Here is a 26,129-nt window from a genome sequence, read left to right on the forward strand (position 1 = left end):
ACAAAAAAATAGCAAAGAAGGTTGGCTAGAAGAATTTGCTTTGGTCAAACTCTTATTTAAGAATAAGCTTAAAAAATGAAAAAAAATTACATAGAAAAGATGAAATAGAAATCATATTTGAATCATAAATCATAATGTTTCTTTAGATGTAATCACAAATATTAAGCTAATAGTTTGAAATAATTATAATAATGAAACAATTACAAAATAAGAAAGCCCTATAATATATTTAAAAAATATTAAATATAATAGAATTACAAAGAATTTTTTAAGAACAAATTAAATTTAGCTCACATAGAACTCTTTAATAAAAAACATTATGACACAAGCATAATGCACCCGTTTTAAGAAAAGAGAAATTTAGTTTTAATGGATGTCTAGATAAATACTAATTATTTAAGAAAAATAATAAAAAGTGGACTGTCGAGAAATTAGTTTAAATAGGTGGACCTCGCTAGAAGGTCGTTTTAGGAGGAAGAGTATCATACCAGGGTGGCTGCAACTGTTGCAGGTTAGTGCCCCGCTCAACTACACCATTTTAACTCGTTTAAAACATTCAGCGATTTATAGCAACTGGAATGCTTTCCTGGTTTTAGTTTTTCTTAGGTATTGGTCAAATCCATTTAATCGGTGGTTTTATATTAGGAAGGAAGAGCTTGTAATACCTAATTTTCACGGCGTTTTGTTGCAATGCTAGTAGTTTTGGTGCTTGTCGTTTGATGGGTGTCCTAATACACTTTCTATCTTTAGACTGCTTTTTTTCGTAATTGGAAATTTCTTAATTCTCTTGTTCTCACGTCTGTTGCAAGCATGAAATGCCATTCAATCATTATTTTGGTAATTAGCCGATAAGTTTTTTTAATGGGAGCACAGCCCACCGTTTTTGTATCACGCAACCGGACAATGTTCCCACTTTTATTTGTCGTTGCCTCCGGGAAGTGTTTTGTTTGCTATTGTTGTACAGCTTAAAATATGATCAATTCCAAATCAAACCAAAACTGATTTAAAGTCAAATCAGAGCTGAACCTGGATGATTTTTGTAAACCTTAAGCTACGATGAACAGCAAGAATTGGTGATTGCAGGTCAGAGGTACCGATTACTTCAGATGGGGATTTATGTTATATAACACTAAGCACAAGCCTCGATTGGAGCGAGCAGGGACGAGAGCAACAACAAAGAAATAGAATTGGATTGATTACTGATTCGTTGCTGTCATGCGTGAACAATGACACGTTTTTTAGTGCAAATGAGAAAAGGAAACCAACAAAATTCATTGAAAGCTACAATTTGGGGTTTTCCATTCTCGTCTTTCAACCAGACGCAATCAGCAGGTGCAGAACAAAATCTCACAACCTTTGCTATCATACTTCTAGTGTGTGCCGATATGGGAGCTTTGGAACCGGGTAGGGACATCCACCAAAGCGTAATGGAAGTTGTGTTTTGGTCAGGTGTTGTAGTTAAAAGTGCAGTGGTTGAAAAATAGGCAAAATGTAGAAGCATGCAAAGGCATGTGAACTGTTTAACAAAATTCCTCAAGGAAATGTGGTCTCCTGCTGGATGACAATGATTGTAGTGTATGCAGTAAATAGATTGTTGAAAACACTTTAGAAACCTTCAGGAAATGCAATTGGGAAGTGCAGGGTCAAAACTCCACAAGAATTGCTGGCATCATCCCTGTCTGTGTCAGAATGGGACCTTTGGAGCAGGGTATGGCCATCCATCCAAAGATAAGGGAAGAGAAATGTTGAAGTTGCAAGTGCTCTGGTAGGCATGTATGGAAAATATGCAAGGAAAGACCAGGCACCTCAACTGTTTGAGAAAATATCTCAAAGAAATGTGACGATGGAGCGAATGTGTACTAATGAGGACAACAACTAATGGACCTGACCCCTCACTGAGAAAGTTTATATAATTTTTGTTACTTGCTATTTGAGACCTCACTCTATCATACTGTATTTAATCTTTGCCCTATGTCGCTTAGGTTTCTGCTATTTAGTCATTAGATATTACTAATGAAAATTCATATGATTTGCACAGACAAGCCAAGTTCTAGAGCAGCTTAGATGCAGCAAACGGGGTCCTGCTTTTAGGGAGCTTTAAAACAGGGTATGGACATCCATCAGAGCTTAAGGGAAGGGGAATTTATATCAGACGTTACAGTTGCGACTACCTTGGTAGATTTGCATGCTTAATGTGGAATCATAGTTAAGGTAAGTGAACTGTTTGACAGAATGCCTGAAAGAGATATCTCGTGGAATGAAATGATTGCAGGATATGTACAAAATTTCTATGTTGATTGAGCTTTAGAGACTATTAAACAAGTGCAATTGGCAGTAACAAAACCAACCTTGAAAACTTTTGTCAACATCCTCCCTGACTGTGCCAAAATCAGAGTTTTAGATTAGGGTATGGATATCCATTACAACATAATGGAAGGAGGATTTTGGCCGGATAATAAGGCGGACATGGTGAGGAAGACATGTATGCAAAATGAGGATGTAAATACAAGGCAGGCGAAGTGTTTTACAAAATGCCTCTTAAGGGTAACTTACAGGTTGCACATGAACCTACAATAGGAACTATAGATTTTCTACATATTGCGTCCACCTATAACTGACCATGACAGAGGGTGGTTGTCTTACCATGTCAGGGGACAGTTTTCCTTACTAATCTTAGATGCATACAAATAGCAGCCGAGGAAAAAGAGAACAAAATTATCTACAGAAAGCAAGACAACTAATTGGTTTGGGACCACACCCATTAATTTAAACTTATGGTCGCAAACTAGAACTAGAACTACAAGGGAAGCAGAATAATGTTATATGTTAGCCACTCCTCAAATTGTAGAAAAAAAAACTTTAATCATTAGGTTAAAAAAATTCTTCCTTTATTCATTTTTCCCAATACTTTCTGCGTGCTGTGGTATTCATTTAGTTTAAAACACTTGTTCAAATGATTTCCAAATTGCATTAATAAATAAATCTTACTGACCAAACTAATATGATTCAAATAAACTACTTAATGAAATCAAAATTTAAAATATACTATTCATCCCCAAATGAGATGAGCAACGCAATCCAAACAAACAAAACCAATATTTATTTTTAACAACCTTCCTGAGTCTGCTGCAAAGACAAAGAAATTCTTGTCCTTGCTGAGCGATAACCCATTTAGGAAATAAAGTCCTTGCACTAGAACCTTGGTTTGTTTAGTTTTTGCATCAAACTTTAACACTCTTCGAGATCTTTTTGTTGAAATAATAATCTGTAGAAAAGGTTTGCAGTTGAAACACTTTCTCTCATCGCTGAAATAATCTAATTGTTCCACGGTCCAAATCACAATGCCTACTACTAATACAATCTCTGATGTGTACATAAAATATAAAAACAACTAACCGGTGTATCCTGTCGAGTAAAGAACATATGGAGTTTATCCAAAACAAAGTTTCAGAGGAACTTGCCTTCTCTGGTACTTGTGACTGCTGAGTTTAAAATAAATATTAGTATCTCACCTATGCCAATATTTGTGAATCTCAAGGGAATTCCTTATGCCTCAGTAGAGAGAGGAGTAGCCAGACCACCTTCTGGACCAACATAGAGTAATCCAAATTAAGTGTCTGCAATTCAGAGGTAACTTTTTCTTTTGTTGAATCTCAATCCCAAAAAACAACCGTAGGTTTATTCCTGCTCAATGTTTGCTTCGGTAGGAAATTTGGGCTCACATATTTCCAATGAACTGAAATGAAAGTAAAAAGGGAAAACAAGAGACAATAAAGGAATGAGATAATATGGTTTGAAAAACTTTAAATTTCAAACTTTTTTTATTTTATTTCATTAGATTTGTATGAATAAGTTGTATTAATTGCCATATGTTAAGTTTAATAACCTGATAATCTCCAGGTCTGAAAGTGCAGACCACACTTGCTCTTCCAAGTATCTACGTATGGCCTTTTGTATGTATCCCTACCTCTCTTTAGGCGGCGACTTTCCAGAATTAATTATGATATTAAACAAGTGACACTTACACAATGTGTTAGTCACTAACTAATATTGGATTAGTTTGCATATCGCCGGCTGTAGGAGGAGTCATACAAGCCGACTTAGGGAAGAGACATGCTCAAGGGTCATGTCTCCTAGTCTAGATACTTAGAGGGATGGTGCAGTTTTGAAGGACACAAACAATTCAGTCTGCTCCTCCAAGCATCGGTAACCAGCAATTTATAGATCAGAGATATTCTCAGTCAATATCATATCAAAGTAGATTATTTCTTCTTGCATCGGCATTGGAAGAGGTCATAAGTTCTGATCAAATATAGGTGTCAAACTTCCTCAATATTCAGATTATTAGAAGACCATTCTCAGCAATCAAAGATTGAAATAGAAGTCTGATTCAAAGGATACAGAATTTGTAGAATCTTTACATGATATCAGAGCTCTGGTAGTCAAACCTAGGCTTTGCAAAATTCAGTTATCAGACTTCATATATATCTAGCAAACTATCTTCTATTTTCAATGGCATACACATTCAGACCCGAGGACAGGTTTGATGGGAAAGAACACTTTGAAGCTTGGAAGTTTAGAATGATGATGATTCTTGAAGAGAATGATGTAAAACAATTTGTTGATGGAGCATCCAAACAACCTCCAGTTGAACCTCACAAATCTATCTGGAGTAGAGGAAATAGAAAAGCCATTCAAATCATTTTAGATGAAGTAAAAAATGATATCATACCTATGCTTACAAAACATCGAACTGCCTTTGATATGATGATATGCATTACGAAATGCATATGAAGTAAACAATGCAACTAGGGTTCTTGTGCTGAAAAGGCAACTGAATCACATTCAGATAAAGAAAGGAGAATCGATAAATTCTTACTTCCTAAGAGTTGCCAGCATTAGAGATGAACTATCAAGTATAGGAAGCACTATTAGTGACATAGAATTACCACTAATGGCTATAGATGGATTGCCAGATTCATGGGAGACATTTGCACAAGGAATAAGTGCCAGAGATAATCTTTTGGACTTTAACAGACTTAAAAATGGTTGCCTTCAAGAGGAATCCAGAAAACTAAAGAAATGAGGGAAACCAAAAATAGAAGATGAAGAACTACATGTTCCTAATACAAACTCCTATAAGGGCAAGAAGAAGCATTTCAAGAAAAAAAAGCGAAATCAAAAGAATGGAAAACCCAAGAAAGATCTATCTGAAATAAAGTGTTCCAAATGTGAAAAATTTGGACACTCTAGATCTAATTGTCTTGAAAATTCCAAACAACAAGCAAATTGTACAAATGTTATCAAGGAAGAAGATACTTATGATCTTGAGAACCGTGTTTTGTATTCCTCACTATCAAATGAAATTTCAAATAAAGCATTGGTAATTGATAGTGGGTCTTCTAGACATATAACGGGATACAAAGAAACACTAGACTCTTTATTAGAGAAGGGTAACGGTGAATTTACCATTGGTGATAATTCAACACACTCCATTGAAGGAATTGGAAATTGTACTTTGAAACTAAAATTAGGAAATACTCTTCTTCTTAAAGGTGTACTCTATGTACCAGAAATTAAAAGAAACCTAATCTCAATTACAGCACTTGAAGATGATGGGCATAATGTTGCATTCGTGGATGGCAAAGTATTAACTTGGGCAAAGAACTCCTCCATCAAGAAAGCAAAGTTAATTGGTCAAAGAAAAGGATATTTGTATGAATTGAACACAAAATCTAGTCAATCTATTCAAGCCTTAGTTCATGAAGCTGCAGATATAAATGAAATATGGCACAGAAGATTATGACATCTAAATTTCAAAACTTTATCAACTATGGAGAAGATGGTTACTAGATTACCTAAACTAAATAAAGACCACTCAAGTATTTGCAAAGGGTGTGCTTTGGGTAAGAACACTAGAAGTCCTTTTCATGATAGTACTAGAAAAACAAATAATGTACTAGAATTAATTCATTCAGATTTATGTGGACCTATGTTTGTTCCTTATCTTGGAGGATTTTGGTATTACATCTTGTTCATAGATGACTTCTCTAGGAAAACATGGATTTATTTTTTAAAATGCAAAGAATCAGAAGAAATCCTACACAGGTTTAAGGAATTCAAAACATTAACTGAAAACTTTTCAGGGCATAAAATTATAACCCTTAGAACTGATAATGAAGGAGAATATACCTCAGACTTGTTTAAAAGGTTTTGTAAAGAATCAGGAATTAAGAGGGAGTATACTGTTCCTTATAATTTAGAACAAAACAAGGTAGCAAAAAGAAAGAATAGGACAATTATAGAAGCTACTAGAGCTATGATTTTTGGTCAAAATCTAGAATATTATCTTTGGGCAGAAGCCTCTTGTACTGCTGTATATATTCAAAACAGAAGCCCTCACTCCTATCTTAAAGATAAAACTCCTAAAGAAGTATTTACTAAAGTAAAACCCAATATAATTCATCTTAGAATTTTTGGGCGTCTTGTATATATCCATGTTCCAAAAGAAAAGAGAACCAAGTTAGAATCCTCTGGGAGGAAAGGTATTTTTGTAGGGTATAGTGAAACATCTAAGGCATATAGGATTTTCATAGCTGGACAGAAAAGTATTGATTTTAGTAGGGATGTAATCTTTGAAGAAGATCTTGCATTCAAAAGAGCCATAAGTTCTGATGAACCTTCTCCTTTATCTAGTTCTCAAAGAAATAGTGAAACTGGGTCCCAGAGGGAGAACTTAGAAGAAATTGAAGATGAAATTCAAAATATGAACCTTGGAGAAAATTCAAAGAAAAGACCACTTTGGGCCATTAAAATAGTTGTAACAGCTCAAGACTTTGCTGCACCTTCCGGAACAGTCAGAGAAAGCAAAAGACCTAAAAGATTCTCTAGTTATACAACAAACATGAGTGATTTATCCAAAACAGAACCAACCAATCCTTCTGATGCTATTAAACATACAGCTTGGAAATAAGCTATACCAGAAGAATACCAATCTATTATGAAAAATGATGTTTGGGAAATTGTTCCAAGAGCTAAAGGAAAATCTGTTGTTTCTTCCAAGTGAATATTTAAAATAAAGCATGCTGTTGACGGTAGTATTGAGAAGTATAAAGCTAGATTTGTACCCAAAGGATTTTCTTAGAAAGAAGGAATTGATTATGAAGAGCAGTCTTAACAATTGCCGCATCAAAAGGATGGAAGGTACATCAGATGGATGTAAAAACAACATTCCTAAATGGAAAGATTTTAGAAGAAGTATATTTGGAGCAACCTGAAGGATTTGAAACTCATGATCTTAACGCTTTTGTTTGTAGGCTCAAGAAAGCTCTCTATGGGCTTAAACAGGCTCCTAGGGCCTGGTATGAAAGAATTGATAAGTATCTCACTAGCTTAGGATTCTCCAAGAATGAAGCCGATCCCAATTTATACTATAAAAGAGATAAAAATGATATGGTAATTTTGATACTGTATGTTGATGATTTACTAATAACAGGCGATGATCATCTCATAGATCAGTGTAAGAAAGATCTAACTAGAGAATTTGAGATGAAAGATTTGGGACTCCTTCATTACTTCCTAGGACTGGAAGTACGGCATAATTCTGACAGTATCATACTTAATCAAGGGAAGTATACATCAGACATTTTAAAGAAATTTGGAATATGGAATTGTTAACCTATGTCTTCTCCAATGGAGACTACTCTACATAAACTTAAGGAAGCAGCAGCAGAATCACCTTCCATAGATTCTACTCTCTATAGACAGATGTTGGGTTCCTTATGTACTTAGTAAATACAAGAGCAGATATTTGCTATGCAGTTAATGCCTTAAGTCAGTTTATGTGTGAACCAAAGGAGATTCACCTAGTTGCGGTTAAACACATTATGAGATACTTACAAGGCACTCTTAATTTTAGACTCAAATAGGAGAACGTTTCCTTAGACTTATATGGATTCACTGATTCAAATTGGGGTGGAAGTGTTAAAGATAGGAAAAGTACTTCAGGACGCCACTTCAGTTTAGGATTAGCAATGATATCTTGGATATGCAGAAAGCAGTCTTTAGTAGTTCAGAGCTCCATAGAAGCCGAATACATTGCAGCAGTAATGGCCTCTCGAGAAGCAATCTGGCTAAGAAAGTTACTTGTGGGATTATTTGGGCAAGCCATGAATCTTATGATTATTCATTGTGATAATCAGAGTTCCATCAAGCTCTCAGTGAATCCAATTTTTCATGACAGATCCAAGCATATTGAAATTCCTTACCATTATGTAAGAGATATGGTAGATAGGAATTCTGTAAAATTGGAATACATTTGCATTGCAGATCAAATAGCAGACATACTCACCAAACCTCTATCTAGAGTGAAGATAGAACACTTCAGGAGGAGACTTGGTATGGTTGAGTTGTAATCTATATGTACATTTTTAATTATTAATAAAAATATTTTTATTTTGTCAGGCTATTGATTTTATGGGCTCCACCATTTGCATTCATTATTTAAGAGGTGATGATCTTTGAGATGATGAACAATTGTATAAAAGACATTATGAGAGATGACGATCTCTTAGATAATGTGCTAAACAATAGAGTTCTACTATAAGATTTAGTTGAGTTTTAGATCATATTGTGATATGGACTTTGCTATGTCTATGAGTCACGATTTGGATAAAGGAAATTTTTTAGTATTCTTCGGATTTATCTTGTATTCTGGTAGATCTTAAACTCAAGATCTTGTTGTGATGTAGAAATTCCAGTTTCTATGAGTCACAACTTGGATAAATGAAGAAATTAAATTACCCTTCAGATTTATCCTGTAAGTTATCACTAGTAGCAGTGATTTGTCATATCATAGATTTAGTGATATGACATTGTATTATGTGTTCTATGATTTCACATACTAAAACAATAGAGTTCTACTGTAAGATCTAGTTGAGTTTTAGATCGTATTGTGATATGGACTTTGCTATGTCTATGAGTCACGATTTGGATAAAGGAAGAATTTTAGTATTCTTTGGATTTATCCTGTATTCTGGTAGATCTTAAACTTAGGATTTTGTTGTGATGTAGAAATACCAGTTTCTATGAGGCACAACTTGGATAAATGAAGAAATTAAATTACCCTTCAGATTTATCTTGTAAGTTATCACTAGTACCAGTGATTTGTCATATCACAAATTTAGTGATATGACATTGTATTATGTGTTCTATGATTTCACATACTAAGAAGATTCAGACAGATATAGAGTATTAATTCTTGCTTATTCATCTATATAGATGTTGCTAGATATGATATCTCTCTGTGTGATTATCAAGTTAAGAAGGAGTGTTAAGTTTAATAACCTGATAATCTCCAGGTCTGAAAGTGCAGACCACACTTGCTCTTCTAAGTCCTAAGTATCTACGTATGGCCTTTTGTATTTATTCCTACCTCTCTTTAGGTGGCAACTTTCCAGAATTAATTATGATATTAAACAAGTGACACTAACACAATGTGTTAGTCACTAACTAATATTGGATTAGTTGGCATATCGCCGGCTTTAGGAGGAGTCATACAAGCCGACTTAGGGAAGAGACATGCTCCTTAAGGTCATGTCTTCTAGTCTAGACACTCAGAGGGATAGTGGTGCAGTTTTGAAGGACATACAAACAATTCAGTCTGCTCCTCCAAGCATCAATATCCAGCAATTTATAGGTCAGAGATATTCTCAGTCAATATCATATCAAAGTAGATTATTTCTTCTTGCATCGGCATTGGAAGAGTACATAAGTTCTGATCAAATATAGGTGTCAAACTTCCTCAATATTCAGATTAGTAGAAGACCATTCTCAGCAATCAAAGATTGAAATAGAAGTCTGATTCAAAGGATACAGAATTTGCAGAATCTTTACACCATAGATCTGTTAGGGTTTATAACTGTGCATATGTGAAATTGTAAATTAAAGCTCAGCACGAGATACTACAGACCAAATTTATTTGGGAGGGTTTCAGGTATATGGATGTCTTATTAAAGGGCAAAGATTTGGCTAATGTCTCATTAAATTCATTATGGTTGCTATTAAAAAAAACTGGTCTCATCAATAAATTTAATTTAATGAGGTATGCATTTGGTGGATGCAGTTACCTTCCAGCTACTTGTAAAGCTTTCGAGGAAGAGATAAGATCATTTCATCAATGCTAATGGTGGAAAATGAAAAATTATTCTTATCAAGGGTTGTAATGTTTCATCAACAAACACATAATTACAAAGGCATATGCCTCGCTGATTGCTGGGGCATTATGGTCAAGCATACATTTGATTATATTTGCACTTTCTACACTATACACAAAATAATGTTTTAGAGTTGCTGCCAAAAGAATGTACTATGACTTTATTGGAACAACATTGCAACTCTTTTCTTGACTGTTAATTATCTGCTACACCATTGCACCTCACCCTGGTGCAAGCGATAGTTAATTATCGCGAGTCGACTTAATGATAAAGATCTTGGTTTAGACATGAGAGCCTTCAAGAGGCAGTTACACTGTTTCACCGTATGCAGCGTACTCCCAGCCTGTACCAAAATGGGAAGTTTGGAAAGTGGTATGGACATTGATAAAAGCATGAAGGGTAGAGAAAATTTATCAGATTTTGCAGTTGCAACTGTTCTGTTAGACATGCATGCAAAATGTGGAAGCATGACCAAGAAAGGTGAACTGTTTGACAAAATGTCTTAAGGAATTGTGATCTCATGGAATGCCATGATTGCTGGATATGCGAACTGTGGAAGTATAGAAAAGGCACCACACTGTTAGAAAGAATGTGGTACACGAACTGTTTGAAAAGAAAACCTCAAAGATATGTTGTTTCATGGATTACAATGATTGTAGGATATGCAAAATGTGGAATCATATCAAGTGAACTGTTCGACAGATAGCCTCAAAAAAATGTCATCTCTTGGAGTGCAATAATTTCGGGATATACACAAAATGAATAAGGCTGTAGAAACATTCAAGCAAATGCAGTTGGCAGGTGTAAAGCTAGACTCTATAACCTTTGCTAGCATCCTCCCTGCCTGTGCCAAACTGGGAGCTTTGGAACAGGGTATGGACATCCATTGAAGCCTGAAGGATGAAGTAATTTTGTTAGATATTGCAGTTGCAACTGCCCTGATATACACAGGTTGCCTGAGGGCAGGTCCTTAGAAATGATAGAAGGTCAGCCATATGGACATTGATAAAAGCATAGAGGGTAGAGAAATTTTATCAGATTTTGCAGTTGCAACTGTTCTGTTAGACATGCATGCAAAATGTGGTAGCATAACCAAGGAAGGTGAACTGTTTGACAAACTGTCTTAACGAATTGTGATCTTATGGAATGCTGTGATTGCTGGATATGCTAACTGTGGAAGTATAGAAAAGGAACACAAACTGTTTGAAAGAATGGCACATGAACTGTTTGAAAAGAAAACCTCAAAGAGATGTTTCGTGGATTGCAATGATTGTAGGATATGCCAAATGTGGAATCATAGGTAAGGGAAGTGAACTGTTCAACAGAATGCCTCAAAAAAATGTCATCTCTTGGAATGCAATAATTTCAGGATATACACAAAATGAATAAGGCTGTAGAGACATTCAAGCAAATGCAGTTGGCAGGTGTAAAGCTAGACTCCATAGCCTTTTCTATTGTCCTCCCTGCCTGTGCCAAACTGGGAGCTTTGGAACAGGGTATGGACATCCATCGAAGCATGAAGGATGAAGGAATTTTGTTAGAATTGCAGTTGCAAGTGCTCTGATATACACAGGTTGCCTGAGGGCGGGCCCTTGGAAATGATAGAAGGTCAGCCGTGTCATCTCCGTATACCTGGCAAGAAGGGTTCTACTACATAGTTGCTCATATGCTTTCCTGAACGGCTATATTTTCTTTTCCATTCTGAAAATAAAACAACATCAGCCATAAAAGAATGTGGGGATCGGATCCATAAAGTGAGCCTTGACTCAAACCACTTGATAAGCATCAAAACAAAACCTCTAGCCTCCTATAGATTATTGTTTATGGATAATACCTCAAAATGTCCAAGTTGTATACAAGTGTCCTTTCTAGCAAGGTCTATCCCAACAGGAGTTTAGTTCTAAACAAAGGCATAGTATCCACATAGTTCTTCTCCAGAAAATTTCTGATTGCTGAATGAGATATGTATGGAGATATCCTATGAAAAATAGTATATTATTCTATCCTTGGACGAGCCTTGACCCGAGGGTCAAAATGTAAACCCTTGTCCTATCATGGAGAATGAAACTTATACATATATTATTCACATTTGTAATTTACTAATTTAGAAAAAGCATATAACCAATGAACTTGACAGATATTTTAAGCAGCTTCTCATTTTATTTATACAAGACAGAGTAATGTCTGCAGAAAACTTATTTCCCAAAGTCATTAACAACCAAGGCGGTGAAAATAAAATTGAGCATAGTCAAGATCTAAAGTTGTTTGTCAGATTTTCCCCAAAGTCTAGTCTATTAATTCAGATCGGTGGCCTACATTTTGTAAGTGCGTGATGACTTGAATTGCTTGATCTTGTGATAAACCAAATAATCTTGAGTGTGCATTTGCAATCAAATCTAGTACATGCTTTTCATGCCTTGCATTGAATCCAAAGGGTCTTATAACTGCATAAACTAGACATTTGCGATTGCTACATGGTATAGATGAAGGTCATTTTTTTGTCCAGCTACTGGTTAGTTCATTTGTCAATGAGCTATCTAAAAGTTTTTAAAGAGATGGATTTATGTTGTGTCTTAGTTATAAAAATAGTTGCCATTTTTATTCTTCGTATCTACAACTGAATTCTATTTTAAGTAGCCTGAACAACTCTTTGAGTTTTGTGATTGTTGTCTTTCATCAATGGTATAGAAAAATGATTAATGCTTCTTTCAAGAGGAGATCCAACATCATGTAGATGCAGGCGATGTGCCCTCCCTACTACACTTTTTTATCTATGTTCCAGGGTGATTGGGGGATGGGGACAGCAGGATGCCTTTTGGGATGCGAGTCCTAGGGGGTGTTTTCTTGGGTATAGCAGGGGCTGTTAGCAAATAGATAAGTAGATAAACTCATATTTTTTTACAAGTTTAGCTGTACACGAGTTTAGAAATTTGTGTAGTGTATCAAATTCGATACTCAATGTAACATGTTCATTGACTGAAAAAAGTAAATTCTCATTTAGTTGCTCAATGTTTTCATTACGATAAAAGGTGCAGAGCCCATGTTCATTGACTAAAAAAAAGAAATTCTCATTTTATTTGCTCAATGTTTTCATTACAATAAAAGGTGCTGAGCCTACATAATCATAATTAAGTCAATGACATGATGCACAACAACGGGCATAGCTGTAAGATTCTAAATATCAAGTACAAAAGGCCTCTGATTCTGACTTACTTTGTAGATCAAGTTTTTTGACTTATCTGATAAGATCCCTAATCGACCCCTGCTGATTTTCCTCCTTTTCAATCTGTCTAAGATTCTATTATCTTTAGGAAAAGCATCTCAACGTGTAGTTTTGGAGTTTCTCCATACTCAGGAGTCAGGAGTATGTTGATTATGGTTGCATAAGGGATGTGGGAGGGTTTAATCTTAAAAATATGCGGACTGCCAGGGAGATGTCTGAAATGTTCCTGTTTGTCCTTGGGACGACCAGACATTCCTCATTCTTGGTGTCCCCTGTGACAAGGGCTGGCCATGAGACATCCTCCATCATTCCACTGTCTCAGGAATGCTTGGGGCTATGATTGTGTAAGTTTTGGGGAGATGTGTCCATATGCTACCCTATTGTTTATCAGTATCCTATGGGGCTTTTTTTGTCACGTCTAATGAAATTTTGATTTGAAGTAAAGCAATGAACAATTTTTGTAGGTCCTAATTTGAAAACTACTGGAAATCTTTGGCATAAACATGTCCAGTCAAGTTTCTTTTCAATAATTGAGAGCAAGTTTACTAAATGTTAGGGAGAAAAATGTGTTTTATTCTGAATTCTATGGTTAAGTGTGTTAGTTTTTAGAGGATTGCTGCAAATGTATTGGCACTGCCATAATGTCTAGTATATGTTTTTCAAAGGCATTCCTCTCATAGATACATGGCTGAGAGTGAGCAAACAATAGACATGTCCCATATCTGTTGATTAACATAATCACAATCTTATAGTTAATTATATATATAATATCTCTTACAGTTTATCCGAGAGAAGCTAGAAAACATCAACACTCCCTCTTAGCTAGGGAGGATAAACACGTGACCATATATTACCTCAATGTAACATACAAATATATTTGATCATAAGATATTCAACATTTTGATATCACATTTTCTATCAAGAGTATCGGTCTTCTAGAATATCAACACATGATATTTACCAAATACTCAAATAAGGTTTGATATCACATCTGATATCATGAGTATTGGTCTCCCAGAATATTGACTTTTGATATCCACTAGGTACTCAAAAAGGTTTTAATATCATATCTAATATCATGAGTATTGGTCTCCTAGAATACATGATATTCACCAATTACTCAAAAATAATTGATATCATATATGATATCATGAGTATTGGCCTCCCAGAATATTAATGATATTCACCAAATACTCTTTGAGTGATGGCCGTCCAGAATGTTGAAATGTTGAGATTTAGTTCCATCCCCAGAACGTAATACACATCAAGAAATATGAGATTCCTCCCAACAGACTGAATCTGAATGTTGCCTTTACCGACAATTGTGTACTCTTCTCCGCCATTAAAAATAACAGAGTCTGAATAAGGCTGGTAGTCAGTAAACTAGTCTCTGCTGTGAGTGAAATGACGAGAGGCACCTGAATCAATATACCAGGCAGATGACTTCACATGATCTGCAGGTCTTTTAGCCATGAAGGCGTAAAAGGTAGATTCTGCGTGCTTAGTGTGCTCTGCATTGTTCGCTTTGGGTTGCGAACTTGATTGCTTAGACTGTGCAACTAAGCGCTTCCGACATTCAGCCTTCATGTGTCCAAACTTGTGGCAGTAGTTGCATTGAATGTTCTTCTTTCTAGAACCATCTGATGTTGGAGCAAAAGACTTCTGTTGAGATGGTTGCTGAAACTTGCCCTTATCCTTCTGAAAGGATTTTGCAGCAAAGGTTTGCTCGGTGGAGGTGGAACTAGAGCTGTTACTGAACTGTTGTTTCCATCGATCTTGCTGAAGCAACAATGTGCAGAGATCAGTGAACTTCAAATCAACACCAGTAGATGTGATGGTGAGAGTCTCGATAAAATGCTCATAGGATTTTGGTAAACTTCGAAGAGTGATAACCACAATATCCTCTTCCTCCATCTTGCAACTGATGGGGAGTAGCTGATCACGGATTTCCTGAGTCTGATTCAGGTGTGCTTGGAGGGAGGTGCACTCATCCATGACAATAGAATACAGAGTGTTTTTCGAAAAGAAGGCTCTACTTTTGTCAGAAGTCTCATGTAGACGTTTGAGATGTGTCCAGATTTCGGCAGCTGTCTTGTCGGATGGAATTTGAGAAAATTGATCATCAGTCACGGATAATTTGAGAAGCATCATTGCCTCTCGATTATTTAAATCCCATGTATCTTGATCAGGACCGAGAGAAGTTGGACGCGTCGTAACACCTAGAACAAGTTGATCGGTGTTTCGATATTCAAAAATTGCGATGATCCGCTGCTTTCAGGTGCCATAATTTCGACCATTGAATTTGGAGTTATGCTTGAGTAGAATATTTTTTAGAGATGCCATGGCATGTTTTTCAAAAAATTGTGAAAATTTGTGAAGGCACGTTTGTCAAGGCAACAATCCGGAAGACCTAGAAGAATCAAAGAGTGACCCAGAAGAGAGATTGAAAATGCCAGAAGGAATACGTTGTCGTTTTCTAGATCCACTGGCTCGAAAATCGAGGCACCCAGAAAAAAACGGACAACCCAATTGAGGTCTTGAAAAACCCACCAAGAATTTGCAATCAAAAAAATTTTCCGAACCCAAAAATTAGAGTTTTAGGCAAAACCCTAGCTGTTGGCTTGGAAGGTCGATTCTTCAAAAAAAATGGCAGATTTTGGATAAAAGAACACCCGAAAAAGGAAGATTTTTCTGTCAAAGAAAGTCGAGAGGGCTGGTTAGACAAAAACAACCCTGTAGCAAGGATCGCGACAGACAAAAAACCAATTTTTTCAAGCGTTTTTGTGGCTCAAAAAAAATCTGTCGCCTTGCTTTAGACAGTGAACTAGTAGTTGTTTGAACTAGTAGAGAAAATCGCACAAGATTCCTAGCAAATTTGAGTTGAAGAAAATCACACGGGATTCCAAACAAATTGCACAGGAGTGATAGAGACGGTATGGAAAAAAAATCGTAGAGGTAAAATCGTGATTTGCAGACAAATTAGGCTATGAAACAAGTCGAAACTAGTCACAAATGTGGCGGCAAAAAAAATCGTGAGTGGCAAGCAATTTGACCACAATTTCCATGCGATTTGCAGACCCTAGTTTGGGAATTTCTCCAAGCAGAAAACCCTAGGCGGGTTTTTAGATAAATTAGCTGAAATAATTTTGGAAAAATTTAAACAGATAATTTTAAGAAGAAATTATAAAATTTTCTGATTTTTTAAAAAGTATTTAGCTCTGATACCATATTATGAAGTAATTGGTAAATACTTGCTTGATATTAACAGAGACTGAAAGGTCAATTTATACAAAAGAATGAGACGATGTTTCCTTAGGAAATGATTGTAAAGAATAGAAACATTCTATTCTAGAGAAAGCAAACAACTAAAGCAAACTAAAGCTTAATAGATATTTACACCAGATAACCATTAACTAATAATAGACGACTTTATCTATTATTGTAATAAACATCACATCTAATAGCATGAGTATTGGTCTCCTAGAATACATGATATTCACCAATTACTCAAAAATGATTGATATCACATGATATCATGAGTATTGGCCTTCTAGAATATTAATGATATTCACCAAATATTCTTTGAGTAATGGCCTTCTAGAATGTTGAGAATGTTTATAAGGTATGTGCACATGCATTCTCGTAATGCTTACCATATAAACATCCACCATGCAAAGTATAATCTATTATGATCTGCATAGACATTGTAAGATATCCATCATTATAAAAAATTGAGTTATTGTAAGATCGTCACCTTTTAATAACTTCTGCAAATACAAGTGACATCATTTGGAAATCGTCACTTCCTCATGATGTACATAGGGGGTAGGCCTATTAAAATCACATATTCACGAGGTATATTTGTGAATCACAACCCTCTTGACTACCACACCACAATTTGTTGATCACTGGACAATCCATCTCAACATGGTTTACTCCCTCTAAATCAATATGACGGAGATCACCAAAGGTTGACTGAATATATCCTCTATCTGCTTCCTCTCTTTCAACGTTGCCTCTAATGAAATTTCAGGCTTCCTCTGAATCAGATATCAATCTCCCTTTTATTGCAAGAGCATCCTCAGAAAAGATCAAGGCAAATAACTCGTATAGTAATACAAGGGAGAGACAACAATGATTAGATAAATAAAATACACAAGAATAATAAATACTCATTTGTACATCACTATTCTTTAATTTCATTCCTTTAGACATTAATATTAATTAATTAATTCCATTGTTATTTAAATCCATAAGTAATTGTTTGGAAAATATATGTACTTTAGATACATATATCGTAAACACATTATGAAGAATAACTAGGGAACAATTACATACCTTATTCCATGTACTTGACCTGATATAATTATGTGATTCTACCTTTACCTCTTTGTACTCCAACGGGTACTAACTACTTTGAATCGGTCCTTGTGAACACATGTGCCACCCTCATGTGTGGTTTAGTGGTCCTTATTCCGCATCACATCCTCTTTCAAGGTGGCTGTTATGTTCAATCTCAAATTTGTGTGGTATACAGTTAAGTTTTTAATTTTCAGCAATGGTTTTCCCCCTCGCCTTGGTTATACCTGATGCAACATGTACATTTTCTTTTCTTTAACTATCCTTTTCTCTCCTTTGACCAGCACTTCTATCTGTACTGTCTTTGCACGCGATGAGTAGGCATGAACATATTTTGTTCAATGTGTCCTTTTAATAATCGATGAAGTGACCCATCCCAAGGAAGGTACTAAAAATCACATGCTGCAAAAATCCCTCGCTTCATGCAGTGATATTTGACCGTTCGCATTGCTAATGATGGCTCAATGGCGACTATAGACTGGTCGCTAATAGTGCCCATTATATAATTAGTAGCATGGTTAAGAAATCTGCTATAAACTCTATGCGCATCTATGGAGGTCCACACATTCTTTTTCACCTCCTTCCATAGTCTTGTTCGGAATGATCGTTATAAAATTGTTCCCTTTCAATCCAATGGCTGTATGTGTCTATTTTAGCAGGTCACAAGAGCGACGACAACACTCAGTTTGGTTTCAGTTCTTCCTGATTTCAAAGCTTTGATAAAGGAGATTCCATTTCTTTTAATATTGCTCTTATCAGGCTGTAATGGGCACCCCTGGATGTTCCAAAAAACTAAACCAAATTGCTGAAAGGAATTATGTCAAACAGTTTGCATTCAACTTCTTAAAACCCCTTATAACTCCGGAAATCAAACGTTTATTTGTTTGTTGTGTTTCGTGCATGGAATTGGTATCATACAACATAAACAAGAAAGAAATTACAATAATATGCAAGTGGAAATGAACTGCTGCTAATAAAATGTTATTTTCAGAATTCATAAAACCAAATACATGGCAGATTTATCAACTCACTAATTACTTCAGCAATATTGTCATAATACTCCAGCCCATGCTTACGAACTTGCTGCTACAATACTTTGTCCTCCAATCAGTCCACTACCTTCATAATACCATTCCCTCCAAGCAGCATAAGCGTCGGACAAGTAGTGAAGAAGATATGAGCAAAATATCAAATCTGCCTGTAGTCGGAAATGCAACTAAACTGCCTGATAATGAAGCCAATAAGAAAGAATTCCAAAGGCCAAACCCCAAGGGAATGACGTCTAGAATGTTACAAGAGAGGATAGACGTCCTCAAATGCCAAGAACAAAGCTGCAACTCACACACCAATTTCTTCTCATATTCAACCTGTCTAATGAAGCCACAAATGCTTCCTTTTATTCTATTCCCACGGGTCCGCTCAACTCATATGGGCAACGTGGGATAAAAGATGTGTAATATAAAACATATATTAAAATACCCCTTATGTCTCCCTTGGGTACACATCACCATAAAATAAATATTAAAGTAACACTTTAATATTTTACAATTAAATTAGACGTTACTTAAATAAAACTTCAGGCATTAAAATGTATTAGCAATCGGACTCCGAATAATGCGAGTGATAGCTCATCGGAAAGCTCTCATCGAGGAGTATCGAATCCAATCACCAAAATTGACCTGCACTGTGTCCTGCCGACTTACTAAAAATAGTAAGTATGCCTGAAACTGAGTAAATCAACTTCGTTTTGGCCCAAACTGGAAATGACTAGGTCAGAACACTCCAAGATCCCATTAAACCCTTCGTTAGCCCTCGGGACCATGTAGAACAAGGCTAATGCACACACACTTAGTCAACTGCTAAAATGGGGACATTACAGTCCGCCCCCCTTGAAATTGCTTGTCCTCAAGCAATCTCAGTCCAACCTGCTGAATAACTTGCTCACTCTCCCATGTAGAATCTTCCTCCGGCAGGTCTTTCCATCTGACCAAATACTTCTTGACTATCCTGTTTCTAAGCTTCCTCTCTCTGGTATCCATAATAGCCTCAGGTACTAACACAAGCTTCCCCTCCTCATCCAAAGGGGGTAAATCTGCAGAAGGCACTACACTTTGACCAATGGCTTTCTTAAGCCTAGACACATGAAACACATTGTGCACTCGATTGCCCTCTGGAAGCTCAAGCTCATAGGCGACTTTGCCCACTTTGCGAATCACCCTGTAGGGACCATAAAATCTAGGTTTCAACTTTTCAGCTCCGCTCTTCTTGAGCGATGACTGTCTATATGGTTGTAGCCTCAAGTAAACCATATCCCCTACCTCGAAGCTACGCTCTATTCGGTGCTGATCAACATACAATTTCTGTTGATTTTGGGTCTGTTGTATATTCTCTTTGAGCACTTTCAGGATGTCCTGACTATCATGCAATAAGTTTTTGGCTTTGGACACTCTACTGTCCCCCAAAACTAAATCCATGAAGCTAGGTGCTTCATAACCATAGAGTGCCATGAAAGGAGTCATCTTGATGGACATATGATAAGTGGTGTTATAACAGTACTCTCCCATATGCAACCATCTGATCCAAGCCTTTTGTTGTGTAGTTACATAGTTCCTCAAATATCCTTCCGCCCATTTATTCACAATCTCTGTTTGCCCATCTGTTTGCGGATGATAACTAGTGCTAGGTGTAAGATCTGTACCACACAACTTAAACAACTCTTGCCAAAAAACACTCATAAACTTACTATCCCGGTCGCTGACAATGAATTTGGGCAGCCCATGTAACCTGAATATCTCTTTAAAGAAAAGATCTGCCACCTGTGCTGCTATGTAAGTGGACGGAATAGCAAAGAAGTGAGCAAACTTCGTCAAGCGGTCCACCACCACATAGATGCAATCCCTTCCCTCCACTCGTGGTAAACCAGTGATGAAGTCCATCGAAATACTTTCCCATTTCCTATCAGGAATGGGCAAGGGCTGTAATAAACCTGCAGGAAATGTGCGCTCTCCCTTATTCTGTTGACAAACCACACACTCCTTGACATACCTCTGAACATCATCCTTGAGCCCTTTCCATGAAAACCGCTCTCGAATCTGCCTGTAGGTCTTGAAGACCCCCGGATGTCCAGCTGTGGGTGCATCATGAAATGCCTTCAGTATCGCCTCTCTCAAATGTGATGACGGAATCAAATAAACCCTGTCCTGAACTCTAATCAATCTACCTATCACCTCATAGCGATCATCCTGTATGGTACCTGAAATCAATCCAGAAGCCCAAGCATCTCCGACATACTCTGCTATAATCCGATCTCTCCAATCTCCTGAAATCTCTGCCAGAGCACATAAGTGAGGTCTCCGAGATAAGGCATCAGCCACCACATTTTTCTTACCTTTGACAAACTCTATGTCAAAGTCATAAGCTTGCAATTTAGTCACCCATTTTTGTTGCCGGTCATTAAGATCACGCTGGCTCATGAAGTATTTAATACTGTTGTGATCAGTCTTGATCACAAAACGTCGACCTACCAAATATGATCGAAATTTGGCCAATGCATGCATTATGGCCAACATCTCCCGGTCATAGACAGAATAACTTTTCTCAACTCCTCGGAGCTTCCTACTCTTGAATGCAATGGGATGCTTCTCCTGCATCAATACTGCTCCAATCCCATCACCTGATGCATCACAATGAAGCTCAAAAGGCTTCGTGAAATCCGGTAGAGCTAGAACTGGACATGAAGACATTACCTGCTTAAAATGCTCAAAACACCTCTGTGCTGCCCTTGTCCACACGAAGGCTCCTTTCCTGGTAAGATCTGTCAAGGGTGTAGCAATCTGTGAGAATCCCTTAACAAACCTCTTATAAAAACCACATAAACCAAAGAATCCCTTAAGTTGTGTAAGGTTTGTGGGAGTAGGCCACTCTACAATAGCTCTAATCTTTTCGGGATCAACCCGAACGCCATCTGCACTAATGATATGCCCCAGGTAAAGGAGCTCAGTCATGCCAAACTCACATTTAGATTCCTTGGCATACAATGACTCTCTCTCCAGAATAGATAACACCTCCTCCAGATGATGTAAGTGCTCCTCCCAGGTCTTACTGAAGACCAAGATGTCATCAAAGAAGATCAAGACAAATCTCCTCAGTTGCTTCCTGAATACCTGGTTCATACAACTTTGAAATGTAGTAGGTGCATTGGTTAGACCAAATGGCATAACCATGAACTCAAAGTGGCCATAGTGACATCGGAAGGCTGTTTTCTCAATGTCCTTTGCTCTCATCCTGATCTGATGGTATCCGGATCGCAAATCAATTTTGGTGAAGAAGCATGCCCCATGCAACTCATCAATCCTAGGAATGGGATACCTGTTTTTAATTGTTTTCTTATTCAGTGCCCTGTAATCGATGCACATGCGCATCGTCCCATCCTTCTTCTTTACCAATACTACTGCTGAAGCAAAGGGGCTCTTACTGGGCCTGATATGCCCCATCTCCAACAAATCCTTAATCGCCTTCTCTATCTCATCCTTGTGTTTCTTATCAGGCTCACAGATAAGCTAGCAACCTAATCAAAAAAAAAACAAATATCTTTTAAGGCACACACAAGCAACACAATAGAGCTTGTCTAATTCTATCAGCAACAGACTTGAAGCATCACCATAATGATAGATATAGCACATAAAGACCAAGTTGCATTCTTTCTTGCCATACATGAGTAATTTATCTCTTGTGCAATCTGCTCTCCTGTTATCAGTTATCAGATGTTGTACCATAGGATTATCTTGGGTCATCAGTGACTGGATTGCTGTGTGTACGGCCATTGGTGTGATCATTCTGACTGTATATCTTTTTGTTAAATTGTTCCGTAGGATATGAAACTCTCCTGTCTATTTCCTTCTTCATATCTTGCTTCAGAGTCTCCTGACTATGCAATGGTGTTCATATATATGTCTTGATATCTCGTATCCCAAGAGTTTGAACCTGCTTTGATAACATGTTAGTTTTTAGAGGACTGCTGCATATGTATTGGTGCTGCCATAATGTCTCGCATATGTTTTTCAAATGCGGCATCCTCTTATATGTGTGTGTGTGTACATATATATGAGTGAGTAAAGAATACACATGTTCCTTCATGGGACATGTCTGTTCATTAACATAATCACAATCTTATAGTTAAATTATATATATAATCTCTTACAGTTTATCTGAGAGAAGCTACAAAACATCAACAAAGTGCAAAGCTTATTTTTCTTTTTGACATAAGTGATATGTTTTTAGGATTTTTCTTGTTTTCTTATTGCATGTTGATATTAAAAGTATTGATGTTTTTGGTAATTGGCTGTGACTGAAATAGATTATAGGAAAGTATCGGAAAGAAGGAAGATGGCCCTGAGGGAATTTTTAGGATGGTCCAACGGGGAGTTAATGAGAGCAGATGCAAAACCCTGCTCAACAATGATGCGACAAACAGCTGGCATCTTCAGTGTTTGTGGAGCTCTGGCATTTTGGACTCTTGGTAGGGTATACTATGGTATGCAATGTTGCTCTCCCAGTTATCTGTTTGTACATAAATATGCTTGTGTGTGGCATACAAGTTCTTTTACTCATATCTGAAGTTAAAAACACATGTTGGACTCATAAAAAATAGTTACAATGTTTTGGAATGTTTTAATAAGATTTTCTTGACCCAATGAAGAAAGTGTATGTCACATTTACCCCCCACAAAAACCCTGGCACTAGGTAATATAGTTATTCATATTGATTTTATGTCTTTCCTTTCTTCCTCTTATTGTGTGCATGACAAGGACTTCCTCTTCTTAATGTTCTTCTTCTCAACAGTGATGCAGTCTGATTCTATGTTTGACTCTTTTTATTTTGTGATCATACACTGCACAGTTGGACAGATTTGGTTCCTTGAACTTTATTTCTTCTTAGCAAAAATTTGTCACACTATTTCCTTTCCTTTCATAGATGTTTATCTTATCTGAGCCTTAATGATGATTTGTCTTTAACTGTTTCAACACCACTTTTGTTTAAATTCACCCCACATAGATCCACTGTTTAATTTTTGTGCTTATTTTCTACAGCACAGCTCTCAATTTTTATTGATATATTTTATTATTCAATTTTGTTAATTATTTATCTATTCACCTATTTAGTGTTTATGTATGTTCAATCTTGTGGTATATTTATCAGCTAGTCAGGAACTCGTGTGCTTCCCATCAGTGGAGGATTCTTGTTGGACTAGCTGTTTGCCAACTATCTTTAAATTAGCCATCTCTTAAATATTTGGTGTATCCATGGTTTGTGATAAAAAAAAGTTAGTTTTTTTGAAAATAAAATAAATAGAAGTTACAGCTAACAAACCAAACTTTCCAGATGGCCTGTAATGCCCTGCCAGTGAACCCTTCAGAACAAAGAGGTTAAACATACACTGGACAATGTGTTTTTAAAACATAGAGTAAACTTTACATATCAATGTGTATCTCATAACCACAACATAGCAATAAATAACATGCTAAGAATAAATATGATCTCACACAATCGGGAGACTTCATAACACTTGCCAAGACTCCCAAGCAACCATAAATTCAAGCATGAACGAAGTAGGCACATTCAAGCTATCTCGCAAGAGTTTGGACTTCATCAACAAACCTTACGGATCATGACCCGACCCTTATCAACAGTTTCTCATCAAGGAGACTACTACATCCTTGTGGCAAGTCAATGCAAGAAGCCAATAAGCATACGTACCAGTTGTATTCAAATCTCGATTGTTATGACTAAGGAGGAATTTCGAGGATAAATGATATTTGAATATGTAATTACATTTTTGACAGACCCTTCAGGAAGTGCCCACTGCTTTAAATGCACTAAAGCATATACGCTAAAAGATTAGGTGCATGTGCTGTAAGATAAGGCACAGATGCTAGTCTGTGAAAAGTAAATGCTACTCTGAGAAGCAGAAATGCTAGTCTGTGAGGCAGAAGCGCTAATCTATTAATCAAAGGCGCTAAACTGATTTGCAAGTTGCATTTTGGCCTAAAATCACAAAATGACGGGGTTTTCTCAGTTGGACAAGTTCATAATGTTATTTGATTCTTGAATATATGAATGGTAGATTGGCAAGCATGGATTTTGACATTTTGTTTGTCTACTTGTAATTATAAAAGACAAAGGCAACCTTTTCTACAACCTCAACAGTTTGATGAATGTTTTGTTTATCAAACATTTTAATTTTTATTTATTCTTCTCAGTAATTGTTTTGAAAGCTTGTTCCAAATACATTATCAATCATATTTGCCAAAGACACTCAGAAAGCATCTGAACAGAGTGTTTAGTTAGCAACTATTACCTAAAGAACATGTACTTGGGGGATTGACCACTAGCTGAATGAAAAAGATTGCAGCGACACGTCTAATTTTATTTACTTCACATTACATCTTTTTGTAAGGGCTAAGGCCATTTTGGTGATTATATGTGTGCAGGTCCGCGTATAACAATCCCAAGGACACTCAGATGGGGTTTGTGTGGAGCAGTTTCAGGGGGCTCTGGCTCAGCTTTGCTCATTCGCCTTTTTCTGCCTGAATGTGAGCCACAAAATATAGCCGCATATGACAAACATGCTTCATGACGATGCTGCAAGTTTGATGCCCTGTATTATTATTATCCACCTTTTTAACTCATACAACAGAACTAATTTTTTATTTATGTTTGATCAAAATATAAATGGATATATTACCATACCTGGTCATGACTCATGAGCATTGATAAGACAATACTAGCTATCAGAGCTCCATTTTACTAGTCATTGCACTATGTTTTGTGGTTGTGTTTACTTCAACAAAATAACCAAAGGGTCTTTCCCAAAAAAATGACGACACCTTTTCAATATACTTTTTGCTAATGCCTCTCATTTGAATGAGAAAAAGTAGGCTTATGTATCTCATTCTGGTGTGAGAAGAGCAATGGTTTGTAATTTTTGTATATTTGATTATAATGAGTTTTTGAGCGAATAAATTGGGAAAATGGGAACCCAACCATGTTACAAACCAAGCTTCCATGTTACAAAACAAGCTCGGAACCAATAGCAAACCAAGCAGTTTGAGAGTAAAAAATAAGAACAAAGAAATAAAAACAATTAGAGTGCTGCATAAACAACACTTGAATATCCAAACAAAAAATGTATAGTTAAAACTCGAGGGTTAAAGAGATTCTCCTGATCTTCAAAGAGGAAATTGAACATTTACAATAAAAACCAATTTTCTTTTATCTGTTTTTTAAAAAATCAGAACAAGTAGCAGAAACAATTTTCAATCTTTTTCTTTCAT

At 36.5% G+C, this 26,129-nt stretch overlaps 1 protein-coding gene across 3 annotated transcripts; it reads left to right on the forward strand.

Moving 5' to 3' along the window:
* The first annotated feature begins 446 nt into the window (after positions 1-446).
* On the forward strand, positions 447-25,747 carry LOC149533713 (40S ribosomal protein). Of its 3 annotated transcripts, none has more exons than XM_089804958.1 (4): positions 447-511; positions 1,084-1,404; positions 23,153-23,329; positions 25,287-25,747. In XM_089804958.1, the coding sequence occupies exons 2-4, from the start codon at positions 1,227-1,229 to the stop codon at positions 25,430-25,432; spliced, it is 501 nt and encodes a 166-aa protein (XP_089661084.1). In that variant the 5' UTR covers positions 447-511; positions 1,084-1,226; the 3' UTR covers positions 25,433-25,747. The 3 variants fall into 3 exon arrangements, with proteins under 3 accessions (XP_089661084.1, XP_089661086.1, XP_089661085.1); XM_089804960.1 differs by having other exon boundaries at positions 1,084-1,332; XM_089804959.1 differs by lacking the exon at positions 447-511 and having other exon boundaries at positions 687-1,404; positions 23,153-23,314.
* The last annotated feature ends 382 nt before the right edge of the window (positions 25,748-26,129 follow it).

Source organism: Cupressus sempervirens, chromosome 10, assembly GCF_028749045.1.
Source record: "Cupressus sempervirens isolate cs-2001-9-10 chromosome 10, ASM2874904v1, whole genome shotgun sequence".
In the NCBI taxonomy this organism is placed as follows: domain Eukaryota; kingdom Viridiplantae; phylum Streptophyta; class Pinopsida; order Cupressales; family Cupressaceae; genus Cupressus; species Cupressus sempervirens.

What these genes read in the sequence shown, in the direction of transcription:
- LOC149533713 (XM_089804958.1), top strand. Translation starts at nt 1,227, where the DNA reads ATGACACGTTTTTTAGTGCAAATGAGAAAAGGAAACCAACAAAATTCA. An exon ending in TATGGGAGCTTTGGAACCGG is followed by an intron (nt 1,405 to 23,152) that starts GTAGGGACATCC and finishes TGACTGAAATAG; the next exon opens with ATTATAGGAAAGTATCGGAA. An exon ending in TCTTGGTAGGGTATACTATG is followed by an intron (nt 23,330 to 25,286) that starts GTATGCAATGTT and finishes ATATGTGTGCAG; the next exon opens with GTCCGCGTATAACAATCCCA.